The sequence below is a fragment of the Watersipora subatra genome, chromosome 4 (assembly GCF_963576615.1).
Source record: "Watersipora subatra chromosome 4, tzWatSuba1.1, whole genome shotgun sequence".
Taxonomy (NCBI): domain Eukaryota; kingdom Metazoa; phylum Bryozoa; class Gymnolaemata; order Cheilostomatida; family Watersiporidae; genus Watersipora; species Watersipora subatra.
The window spans coordinates 35,968,985-35,982,727 of NC_088711.1; the positions used below are offsets into that span (position 1 = coordinate 35,968,985).

At 35.3% G+C, this 13,743-nt stretch overlaps 1 protein-coding gene across 1 annotated transcript; it reads right to left on the bottom strand.

Annotated features, from left to right (window-relative positions):
* Positions 1–3,015: 3,015 nt before the first annotated feature.
* On the bottom strand, positions 3,016–12,970 carry LOC137394677 (uncharacterized). The gene is made up of 6 exons (XM_068081434.1): positions 12,862–12,970; positions 11,556–11,785; positions 9,812–10,040; positions 7,631–7,740; positions 4,625–4,692; positions 3,016–3,958 (listed from the first exon to the last, which is right to left on the bottom strand). Exons 1-6 carry the CDS (start codon positions 12,878–12,880, stop codon positions 3,859–3,861), a joined length of 756 nt encoding a protein of 251 aa, XP_067937535.1. The 5' UTR covers positions 12,881–12,970; the 3' UTR covers positions 3,016–3,858.
* Between the last annotated feature and the right edge of the window lie 773 nt (positions 12,971–13,743).

Sequence of the window (13,743 nt, forward strand, 5' to 3'; positions counted from 1 at the left end):
TGATATAATGTATATAAGAAATTACAATATAATATGATACTATATAATACATAATAATGCAATATAATATAAAATTAATATAATATGATAAATTAATAGTTAAATTAATATAATATAATTGAACTACAAGATTTAATATAATATACTTTGTGTAGTGTAGACAGGGTAACAATATACAGCCAAAGGCAATGAAATAAAATTTTTGATTATTTTGATTTACTGTATAATTCTATGATATATAGGCTTAATCTTTAAAGTGATTAGTTTATCATTTCACTAGTGCATTCACATTTATTAATGTAGAAATGTGACTACAGGTTGATCAATCCGAGTGTGCCTGATGCATATTCTAAGCAGAGGCAGTGTGGAGGGAGACATACTACAGCGACACCATCTCCATCTCCTCGCAACATCTACTCTAATAATATTGTTGGGAAAACTAGATGTCTAAGGTATAAACAGCGTGGAAATCTGAAAAATAATTCATTAAAATAAAAGATGGCTTCAAACATGGTTTTCATGTATTTTATACATAAAAACTTATATTCTATATAAAGGTATTATAATGAAAGACCGCTCATGTGGGGTTGTCTTTAGACGTATAATTTGTAGAAGACAACTCTTATTACACAGTCTATTTTTTATTCACCTTGCAGTAGACACTTTGTTAGATTGAATGTCGAGTTTAAAATTCTGTCAAACTATATCAATATTTAGGGACTTATTCCAAGAAGAAGAATTTATTGCTGCCGGAGCTCTAAACAGAAATGAACAATTACTTCAGGGCGCTGATGGAAGGAAATATAAAGGCAGAAGTGACATAATTACATTTGATGAGCAACTGACCCAGATTATACAGGTACAGCTGCTGTCTTATACAGGTACAGCTGTTTTATACAGGTACAACTGTTTTATACAGGTACAGCTGTCTCATACAGGTACAGCTGTCTTATACAGGTGCAGCTGACTTATACAGGTACAGCTGTCTCATACAGGTACAGCTGTCTCATACAGGTACAGCTGTGTTATACAGGTACAGCTGTCTCATACAGGTACAGCTGTCTTATTCAGGTACAGCTGTCTCATACAGGTACAGCTGTCTTATACAGGTACAGCTGTCTTATACAGGTACAGCTGTCAATTACCTACCTTACCAACATATCTATATATACATGTAGAACCTACCAACTCGTGACATTAGATGAGTTATCCTCCCATGTTATTGTTGAGGTGAGAATTAATCAGTTTCATAGCCAGTATCGATATTATCAATAATTTATATTAAAATTAAAACTCATAAGAAAGCAAATACATATTATGTAATCAAACATCTACCCATTAGACTGACTCTGAAAAGCCTCATTCAAACTAATCTTCAAGTTTATGGGTCAATAGTAAGTGTAAGATTTTTCCCGGTTTCCAGTTTGTTTATACAGCTCGTTATATTCGCCATTTTTATACAACACAATTTTATTGCATTCTATAAAGAGCCTTTCACTATATTTTTTAGGAAAAAGCTGATCCTGCACGGTTGGCTACAGATGATTTCTGGAAATTTTCGAAAGGTGCGAGTTATACATATACATATACATATAGTGAAACAGATCTAGGGAGAAAGATTCTTTCAAATAAAGTTTTACTTTCTGTTGTATTAGATGAAATAGTTTTTGAGTTTTTCTGGACTATTCATTATGTCAACTCTAAACCAATCATTTTGATCTTGCATTCTCCAGCAGTATCTAAAACTTTCTAGAACAAATTAAGTTTGCAATCGACCCAAACCAAATCTTTCAACATGGTAACAATTTTTTGTTATTTGCAAATACGGAAAAGAAAATTACTCTTTGTGATGCACAGCAAAAACTAGCCAGTATTGTTGTATTCAATTAATTTGTAATCTACAGTGTATATATATAAATCTCAAAGTTTGTGTACGCGCGTGCGAGTGTGTCCAGCTTTAGCTAATACAATATTGGAACGAGGAATCCAACGAAAATATTACAGAAGAATTGATCTCTGAACCTCCCGTTCATCAGGCAAACTTCTTACCAATTAAGCTACGCGAGATTGATGGAATCTTTCGGTGATATATGTCACTATGTGGGGGAAAATACGCATACCGCTCTCCGTTATGGCGCAACATCCTTTTTGGCTTGTTCTCACGGCTCTTATTAGTAAGTTCACTAGCTTGCTTAAATTAGCCGTAGGCAATGTGCCAGGTCACTACATAACCTGTCGCTGTTTTATAAGCTGTTTTTAATACCCGTACAAGGCCGGGCATTCCGCTAGTTGTTGTACTATAACTAGTTTATACCCGTGTTATGGCTAATTGGCTGGTAGTCTGTACATGTAATTCACTTATCCGTGATCTGATCACAAGTATTACTCACCACCTTTTGCGAATGATCTTCCAGTAGCCCTATTTAATGTGTATGTAGTATTTCAAGAGCTCATTGCTGAATTATTTTGTAAAATGATTGCTCATCTGAAGCCGATAGACATCCATTTAACAAAAAATTAGATATTTCAGACAGCTGTAGCTAGGTCAAGGATTAGTAAGCTTCTTTTTGCTGTAGTGTTGGTGTCTGAATAGAACCATACTCACAAAAGCAATGTAATTTTAGACCCTGTTGTTTACTAGGCATTAAGTTTATTTTGTAGTTTTGTGTCACAAGTTCATGATATTAAAATGATGAAAGGACCAACAACTCTTATAGTCTTCTATCTTTAAACTCCACTTGAACCAATAATTGTTTATTAGAAAAATATTTGTTACTTCTAATAACGACATTGAAATATTTTTACTAACAAGAATATCACTATTGTTATTCATGTTATTATTACTACTACTAATATTATTACCATTGATTATTATTATTGATTAGCAAGCTTCTTGCCCCTACAAACTGCATCAGAACAATTAACCTGAGAGATCCAGCAGATAGAATTATGACCAGTTTTTATTATTGTACTAATATCATTACTAAACATAATACTATTTAATATGTTATGTATCATTGTGATCACAAAAATAATGAGCTTGACATATAGTTTAGTGATGAAGAATTTATGTAAGAAACTTTTCTCCAAATATTCTGGCAATAGAGAAATAATTTGCACAGATGACACACTTGCAAGAAATACTTTTTGAATACTGCTACAATATTCTATCATTAGCAATGTAAAGATACTATTAATTTAGTAAAGATCCTATTTACATTGAACAGTTTTATCAGGTGATGAAAGCAAGAAAATATTTGCTCACTCAACTATACATTTTGTATTTGTGGAGAATGTGGAATCATATATAGTATTTAGTTATCGGGACGCTATGTATTTTAGAAGTTATAGTTTTATTAAAACTTTATAATAAATATTTATGTATTCGCTATTTGTAGTCGAGTCCACCAAATTAGGTAAAGAAGAAGCAGATGCCAATAGCAACGCTTACACAGAAGATGAACTCAGTAATCCAAATATTACGGTATCTCAATTATGATGAATGTCTCTCAAGGTGGCAGCATATGACTCTGATATTTGGATACTGCCTTCAGTTCTGAGCTTCTATCGATGTTAGCTGAACAGTCCGACGCTGTTAAACTGAGTAGATATCATTTTTACTATTTCGACTGAACTACCTTTTTTAGCAGAACATCAGCGATAAGATTAACAAGTGAAGTCGTTAGCCAATGAAATACAAGAAAATTATTAATAATAACTTGTAGAAAAGTATTATTCATGATCATGTAGTTAGTTCATGTAATGATGATAATATTGCGAGCGGATGGGTCCAATAGACATGAACTCGTCTCTATGTTTCGTAGTCTGAGGGTCTAGCTAGCTCAAACTGATATCTTCTCATCTATACAGACCATGGCTACCATTTCTCACAATTATTTCTGGTGACAAATGACGATGCTGTCCTCGAGATCTCTCGTATCTTTCACTTGAGTGATCTCTGCAAGTTAGCATATCATTGGGTTCATAGCATGAGAGCTAAACAGTTTCAATGCTGCTCCATTAGAAGTAGGCAATTGATGACATGTTATTATTAAAAAACCATTCACAAAGCTGCTTTTTGTAATCTAACTTATAGATGCAGCTATATGAATATGTATGTATATATATAGTATAGATATATTTATTATGTACATAAATATTTATACATATATAAATAGGTATATATCAGTATACGCGACTTTGTACATATATGTGGACATGTACATATTTGTACATACATATGTGTACATATTAGTATACATATACATATATGTATACATATGTGTGTATGCACATGTATATGTCTGTGCGTTTGTATGAAATTTGTATATGTCTGTATTACACAGGCTACACAACCTAATTACACAGGCTTGAATAAATGTCAACAATTGCCAAAGACACTAGATAATTTATACCCTATCAGATTATAAGTTCTGATTTTGGATTGGTTACAGTAAGTACATTGCTACCATTTACCATCTAGTAAAATCCATTACCATAATCGGTTGTCTAAACCCATTTAATAATCATGTGACGACTCCTATTGTCTCTGTAAGAAATATAAAAAACTACTCGGTTTTCATCTTTTCAAATATGTTAAAGCTAATTCAATGCTCCTCCTCACCTGCGAGAAGGACGACCTATAGGTTGCTGGATTGGATACGGGCCACCTCGACGTACATCTCCAGGGAGCTAAAAGACATGTAATATAATTAGCATGGCCAGTGATATTTATTGACATATGTTCCTTTGCTATCAAATAGTTGTGTTTGAATGATTAGTTGAGCATAGGAAAGGCAGCAGACAGCATTTTCTAGTGTTTATGTTTAATTCACGAGAAACACGTAAAATAAATGATTTTTAAAAATTTGCTACAAATGTGGGTAACTTATTCAAACGAAGATGATCACAGTTTGGCAGTTTTTCAATTGGCTCATCACACTGACTTCTTGCTGAATATGACTTCTAAACTAACCAGTTTTATATAAACTGTCTATCTACTGTAGATAGACGATTTATACGAATTTTACCCGATCAACCAATCATAAGCTATACTCGGTTCAACCAATCATAAGCTATAATCGGTTCAACCAATCATAAGCTATAATTGGTTCAACCAATCATAAGCTATAATCGGTTCAACCAATCATAAGCTATAAACGGTTCAACCAATCATAAATTAACTCAAACTAATGAATTGACTACAATACTTGATAAGACACATGCCTTCAATTGTTGTATCAGCCATTGCAGTGGTTAATAAATTGGTTTAATTGTTTAGCTTTGTCAATGATAGTTGTACATACATGTATATATTATTTGTACAACTATAATAATATACCATGTATTATAGTTGTACCATCTTTTCTTTTGAGGATACCAAACAGCTGAGTAACATGTTCCTATGCAATCTTTACATCAGAGTAAACCTCAAATATCACACAAATCGGAAGGTGGTACAATCACCAGGCTGAGTGAATCCCATTATTTTCCAAAACTCTTCCTATAATTGACCTGCTGTGCTTCTGCACCGGCATCACCAGTGGTATCGCTTATTTTCTGTGTTCGTTTTTTTACAGAGCAGCGCTTTCAGTTTTCCATGCCTGATTAGCTGAATATCAGTTTTTCATGCGTGATTGGCTGAATATCAGTTTGCCATGCGTGATTGGCTGAATATCAGTTTACCATAGGTGATTGGCTGAATATCAGTTTGCCATACATGATTGGCTGAATAGCAGTTTACCATGTGTGATTGGCTGAATATTAGTTTACCATACGTGATTGGCTGAATATCTGTTTATCATGCGTGATTGGCTGAACATCAGTTTACCATACACGATTGGCTGAATATCAGTTTACCATACGTGATTGGCTGAATATCAGTTTACCATGCATGATTGGTCGAATGTCAGTTTATCATGTGTGATTGGCTGAATATCACTTTACCATGTGTGATTGGCTGAATATCAGTTCACCATGTGTGATTGGTTGAATATCAGCTTACCATACGTGATTGGCTGAATATCAGTTTACCACACGTGATTGGCTGAATAATTAATATGATGCAGTAAGCCAGCCAGGGTTTCTTTTAGCTTGCCTGCAGCAGCGCAATCCCAGATCGCTTTTTAAAAATATTTCAGCCGTCCACTGGATCTACAGTGTTCTCTGTGGGTGTTTTGAGCTTTTTAGATATTAAGTCACAAATCCCTTCCTACTTGGCAAAAATGCTGGCTTTTGACTGATAAGGCTTTGATTGGAGCACTACAACACTGATCTGTATCACAATTTGCACTGTGATAGGTTCATGTGTTCGGTACCTTCTTTTGGTTAGCTTATTTTACCATGATATAGTCAAACTGTTGCTACTGAGAAGGTCTTGGATAGTACTAAGAAACCATGTCAAAAAGTTTCTCAAAAATTGGGTGTTTGTCATAAGAAAATTATTTCTTTGTTCTTCCTGCTCCGAACCTTCCAAAATACTGCGGCCAGCTCTCCCAGTAATCTCCCCCGTGGAGAGCATGTTTCCAAACACCGCATATTCTTCGAGTTGCTCACAGAATACCTAAAACTGTGTCTTTAGCATGTAGAGTTGGGAGTAAGCAGAAATAACGAATATGCCTCCCTGCTTGGAGCTGAGACAGATGAAATTCTACACGATATTGCAGAGGGATTTGAATGCTCGAGACAAAAGGGTCTCATAGAATCTATTCTCCTACTTCTGGCCGTTCAAACTAGTAAAATTTGTAGCTTTGCCTTTGGAAGGTATCATTTCTTGAAGGGCTTTTATTTTGTGAAGCGCTGCCGAGTATCTGCAGAGTGTTTGAGTAGTTGTTGATATTTTGCAGCAGTTTATGAGCGTCAGCGTGTGCCCACTGTCATGATCATTACCCATTCCATAAGTCATTGCCCAAACACTCCAAATAGCAATTAGTAACTTATGAGTAGATAGCTTGCATGCACATAACTTGTGTCCCATGAAACAACAGCCTGTCTCACTGTCGATTAGAGTCTCTGACGCTTGGCAGTATCATCACTAGCCATAGCTTTGTTGGTTACATAATAGTTTCTGTATGTATGGTATGTGTCTGCTCATTTTAGTCTGCCTTTTTCCTTTGTCTTTGCGTGCTTTGTCTAGTTGTACCTTTGGACCTCACACAATTGTATGTTTTTCTCTTTCACTTGTTGCATAGTTGTTATATTGCTTTCTTTCCAGCTATGGTCAAGTCAGTTCAGTTTCAATAATAAACCAGGCAAGTCCAGCTATTATTTTCAACAAGCTTAGAACTGGTAACTACTGTAATCCTGTTTGTTCATAAGATAATACAATATAATCTAGTATAATGTAACAGAATAATATAATATGGTATATATAGTATATATATAATACAATAACAATGTATGATATAATTTAGCACTATGTAATATAGAATACTTTAACAGTATATACTGCAATAGCTAAATCTATGACGTCGTGACATGATGTGATGTCACACAATAAACACAGTACTGCTTGAAAATATAATAAAATATGTCAGAGACAACTAATATATCTCAACAAAACGTAAAGCTTGTTTGAATCTCAGCAACTACTTCTATGTTTAAAGATTGAAGGGAGAGGATTAAGTTTTACCCTGTTAATAGAATAGAAGGGCACATCGGATTCTGAATCGCTATCATCACTGAAGTCTTCTCTGACTCTCCTGTTTGTGGCAGGAACAGATAGCTGTGCTCGTGGAATACCTACAACAGATCAAATCTCTCATGTTAATATCATCTAATGTAATCTTAACTGTCATAAGAGCAGTGCCTGTCTGTTCGTCTGAAGCCACGCTAACAGCGCTAGCGGAAAGATTGCTTTTCATGGGAGTTGAACGTCGACAATCTGTATTAAAGACCGGCGGGCTCACCACTATACTACTCAGCCACCTTAGCATTTCGTGAGATAATTATGCACATAACTTACTGATTACTCATGATGATCTTTTACAGGGGACGAAACTGCCAATCATACTAGTACATGTACAATATATTCTAGATGACTCACAGATGGGGAGTATATCGACAGAATATACACGTGTATAGATCACGTTACTCCTAAGTGCGGAATAGTGAACACCTGTATTTGAAGTACTTATATTAGTACAATATATTCTAGGTGACTCACAGACAGGTATTATATCGACAGAATACACAGGTGTACAGGTCACATGACTCACAACACAGAGTCTATCGATGAAATGCATACCTGTACAGATCGCATTATTCCAAAAATAGAAAAGTATACAGGTGAAACATGCTTTTCGCTGTTTGAGCTATTTTCTAGACTCCTAGCTCATTTGCATCTGATAAACTTATGCATTATGATACATTGCTAATTCAACCCAACATTCCTAAAAGTTTTATCAGTACAACACATTAATTTAGTCTAACCTAAAACAAGCATCAGCTAACACATTAATCCAGTTTTTCGGCAGGAAAGAAAAATTAAATTTGAAGCATTTTCAAATACAAGTTTAGAGTACTAAGATATTATCAAACTAGCAGTGAAGTCAAGCATGTAACCCAACATTCATCAGTCATTATATATATATATATATATATATATATATATATATATATATATATATATATATATAATATATATATCTATATGTGTAGAATATCAAATGTCTTGTTGAAAGGTGTATAAACGACTGCCTAAAGCGCTTGTTTAAATAAAAGGCTTTGTTCAAGTTTTGTTTTCCCAAGGTCAGAGTTAGACATGTACAGACTACATGGCATCACAGCCATCTTGTCTAACTTAAAATACAGTCGATACTGATAACATATCAACGACTGTTTTTTGTTTATTGTAAAGGGCAAAAGTAAATAGATAACTTTGTCAGCAGTTAATTGAAACCTTCTTATTTTATCTTTGCATTAGATGAAAAAACCCGAACTGAAAGTTTTTACATTTTCACAGTCAACACGCCTGATTTTACAGTTTATTTTTCAATAACAGATAAGTCTGAGTTTTTAGTAATGCTCCTCTAATGAATGTTATAATATAGATTTGAACTGGGAATTTCTTTAGCCGTAAAAATGACCTTGAATCTTTCACTTTGGCTCAATGCCAAAAAATTAATTCTTAGTTAATCTCTGTTACAGGTTGACTTGCAATCAAATTCACATTACAGTTATTTGGTATCAAAAGATTCACCAGGCCGTACTCTGTTGGGTTGTTGGTACAAAATATGTGGAAATGTGATTACAAGCTCTTGCAAGCTCAAAAATGAACAGTTAATCTCCGCCATCACGAAACCGCAGTAGTTTGGAATCTCTTTATTTCGATGACGTACTCAAACATTGTACTTTAATAAAAAAGAACTAACTTATTAAGTATCTCAACAGTCTCATTGCTAGCTCCTTACAAACTAATCTCAAACATGTACATCGAGGATAACTTTTGTACGACAGCAACGATTTACATCATCGATACAATAAGAACATCAAATGCTCAACCAGAGATTCTTTAAATATTTATTCAAGGAACTCGGATAAAAATATTTAAAATGATGCTTTTCTTAGAAGACAACAAAAAGACTGCAATGAATTTAGTGTTTGAGAACAGGATATGTAACAGGTAAATGTTTGTGATATGCCGAGACCCATTTTTTTGAGCCACCATTTCATAAAAAAGGTTTCATGAATTGCCATAATGCTTTTTTGCTCATCATTTAATATTCTGACCTAAAAACAATAGTTGATCATATCAACACATACATATTGTTAGTCATATATGAACTCAATGAAACTGCAACCTATAACTCACCAAAGTTAACAAAATCTTCTTTTTGCAACTGCGTGGCCTGATCGATCGTAGAGGAATAGTTATAAACTCCCTTCTTAGTTTTAGAGGATGGTCGTATCAAGTCATCAAATTCTCTTCCGACGAGTATAGGCCGATAGGTATTGCGTACCAGGTCTCTTCCTAAGTCATCATTTATACCCGTTCTCCACTGGCTCCACTGATTCAAAGGATCCTTCTCAGCTCGCCCTCGCTGCCAAGTAAGAAACATGGCCAAGGTTACTCTAGCAGAGTTATTAGTAGTCACTGACAGGACAGCTTATGATATGAGCTACAGACTATTTATGCAGGCTTGGCTTATGTAATGGTAATAGAATCAATAAGATTTTCTGATTTACGTGCATCATTATCTTGTGTAGCAAAATATCTTTGCTTTCTGCAAAAGAACGCAAGTGCCGAAAAGGCTCATTCAAACAAGAGTAAGTGTAACCTGTAGATAATATTCTTTTATGTAAATTGTGCCCTGCACAGAGAGCACAACTTTAAAGAAAATAGATAATAAACCAACAAACACTAATCAATGAACTTTTTTCTATATAGATATGACAATGAATTTTACAATATGCACAAACACCAACTCAACTTAGCCAGCCAAGGATTTTAGTTTTGCCAGAGCTAAAGCAACCTCACTCAGGTCTTTCCTGTAATACTTTTTTCCACATTTCTGTAATATATCCCTTACCAGAAAACATGGAAATAAATTGTTAAAAAATGCAAAAGTCAGCATATCAGTAGCAAGAGTCACCATATCAGTAGCAAGATTCACCATATCAGTAGCAAGAGTCACCAAATCAGTAGCAAGAGTCACCAAATCAGTAGCAAGAGTCACCATATCAGTAACAAGAGTCACCATATCAGTAACAAAAGTCACCATATCGGGAGCAAGAGTCACCATATCAGTAGCAAGAGTCTCCATATTAGGAGCAAGAGTCACCATATCAATAGCAAGAGTCCCCATATCAGTAGCAAGAGTCACCATATCAGTAGCAAGAGTCACCATATCAGGAGCAAGAGTCACCATATCAGGAGCAAGAGTCACCATATCAGGAGCAAGAGTCACCATATCAGTAGCAAGTGTCTCCATATCAGGAGCAAGAGTCACCATATCAGTAGCAAGAGTCACCATATCAGTAGCAAGAGTCACCAAATCAGTAGCAAGAGTCACCAAATCAGTAGCAAGAGTCACCATATCAGTAGCAAGAGTCACCATATCAGTAACAAGAGTCACCATATCAGTAGCAAGAGTCACCATATCAGTAGAAAGAGTCACCATATCAAAAGCAAGAGTCACCATATCAGTAGCAAGAGTCACCATATCAATAGCAAGAGTCACCATATCAGTAGCAAGAGTCACCATATCGGTAGCAAGAGTCACCATATCAGTAGCAAGTGTCCCCATATCAATCGCAAGAGTCACCGTATCAGTAACAAGAGTCACCATATCAATAGCAAGAGTCACCATATCAGTAGCAAGAGTCACCATATCAGTAGCAAGAGTCACCATATCAGTAACAAGATTCACCATATCAGTAGCAAGAGTCACCATATCAGTAACAAGAGTCACCATATCAGTAGCAAGAGTCACCATATCAGGAGCAAGAGTCACCATATCAGTAGCAAGAGTCACTATATCAGTCGTAAGAGTCACTATATCAGTCATGAGAGTCACTATATCAGTCATGAAAGTCACTATATCAGCATCTCTCACCGAGTGTGACTGAGTGACTCTATTCGGAGACCGAGCATGATTGGCTGATTTGCTTCTCTTGTTTCTCTCTCCTTTGCGTGGCCTTCGCTCTTCTCTACTATAGTGGGGAGTGTGTGCTGCTGCTGCTGCTACGTAGAATGGTGCTTCTCTCCTACCATCGTACATTTGATTGGGCGGTGCTGGTGGTAACAGATATTCTCCAGCATACCCCATAGCAAATGGAGGTGGACCTGTAATACCATATCCTCCTTTTGTGATATTGACCAATAAAAATTATCTTGATACATGGTATATACGATTCTTTTGTGAGAAGCTTCTGGCAGTCAATGAGTTATTACTCAAATAATATTTACGATTGTAGAATGTTAATCTTGGTGAAGTGGTCAGCATAAAAGAGTTGGTCGGTGTTTAGGATTTGCTTTACAAAGCATGTCCTTTAGATCTGTGGCTGAGGGCTTTTCAAGGGCGACTCACCTCTTTCTCTAATACCTTTTGACTAGAAGGTACCTCCTTGATAAACTCACTAGTTCTAAAGAGACTTCGGTGGCCGTTAAACGCTCTAGGCATATGCATCTTAGGCTAAGAATTTTTGAAATATTGTTTGGTTTCCTTCAAACTATGAAATCATCAGCTACATAACCGGTGGTTATTTGCTAAGAGGACCTTGTCTATGGCTAGATGTCTGTTACATAAAGCTGCAGTAATGTTACAAAAGGCAGTCGATTTGACCAGCCAACACGTGTCAGCTATGATTCTGATTGGCTGAATTTCCTTTCCTTCAGGTTACTCCATCAGCTCTTCAACTTTCCTTTCAGGTTAAAAGAAACCTCACAGGCAATTATATGTTCATCGATGACATATTCTCATTATTTTTATGGCACAGACAATCCTTGTGCAGCTGATACGTTTTCAATTTGACTTAGCTGGTTGTTTGTATAGATGATGCGCAAGTGAACACAACTCTATCACTGGCAAGCACATTTTCACACAACATGGCTGCTAAGGAGTTTCTCTAAACATTTCACAAAAGCTTAGCTTTTAATACTTATTACATCGTCTGCAATGCGCACATTGTTTTGGCTGTCTGCCCACTTTTTAATATCAATCAACCAATAAATCAATCAACCAATGTACCAGTCAATTAATCAATCAATCAATCAACATCAACCATTCTAAATCAGCAAATTTGTAATCACTTTTAATACAGATAGCAGACTTGAGAAAACATGAAAACCTTCTAAAAGCAATCTCCCTGGTTTAATGTAAGTACAGACGGTGATAATGTTTCGCGACAGACAAGACTTACCGAAACCAAGCCTGTTCATAGCTACTCGGTATTGTCGAGTCACCAGCTGCCACACCTTTCAATCTCTACACTAGTACTTCAGCCTCTCACTATGAGGGTCCAACATAGGTTTCACATTTCAATGTCTTCAGACGGGTGAATAAACATGCCCGCATACAAAAGGATTAGTGAATCACAGGCTGAAAGCCTTTATGAAGCTCTACTACAGCCTGAAAGCTCTTTACTAATACAGTACTGTGATCAATAATGAGCCATTGTGTGGAAAGTTATTATCCTTTACGAACACAACAGCTAATGAATATTGCTGGAGGGGGACACAACTCCCAGTAATATCTGCATTATTTATGCTGATGAATTAGACACATTAGAGATTTGGCACCACTGTTTGGACTGAAAAGAAGAATAACAGTGGAAAGAGTTTTTGAACTTGAAAATAAACAACAAAAATCAACTCGATGAGCTGGTCAGTTTTTAGAGCAACTCATCATACATTATAAGTTTGTATCGAAATCCAAAAATTAGTAATCACATTTGAGATGATCACAATGTTGTTAAGACATTAAATGTTAGCTGGCAATTATGATTTTATTAATAACATGAAAAAAGCTATAATAATGATACAAGAGAGAGATAATAAAGAAAGAGATTTAGATAGCTTCAGACATGCAAATCATTAAATGTCTTCTTGGCATAAAGTTATAATTTTAGAATATACTATAAAAATATCTATAATATAATATATATAGAAATTATCTGTGGAAAATATTTAGAAAAAGCTTTATAGTACACTTGGTAGAAAATAAATCACAGAAATCTATTTGGTAGAAAATGTCTAAAATGAATAAAATAATAGATGAAGGAAATTGTAAGAAGTCATGTGGA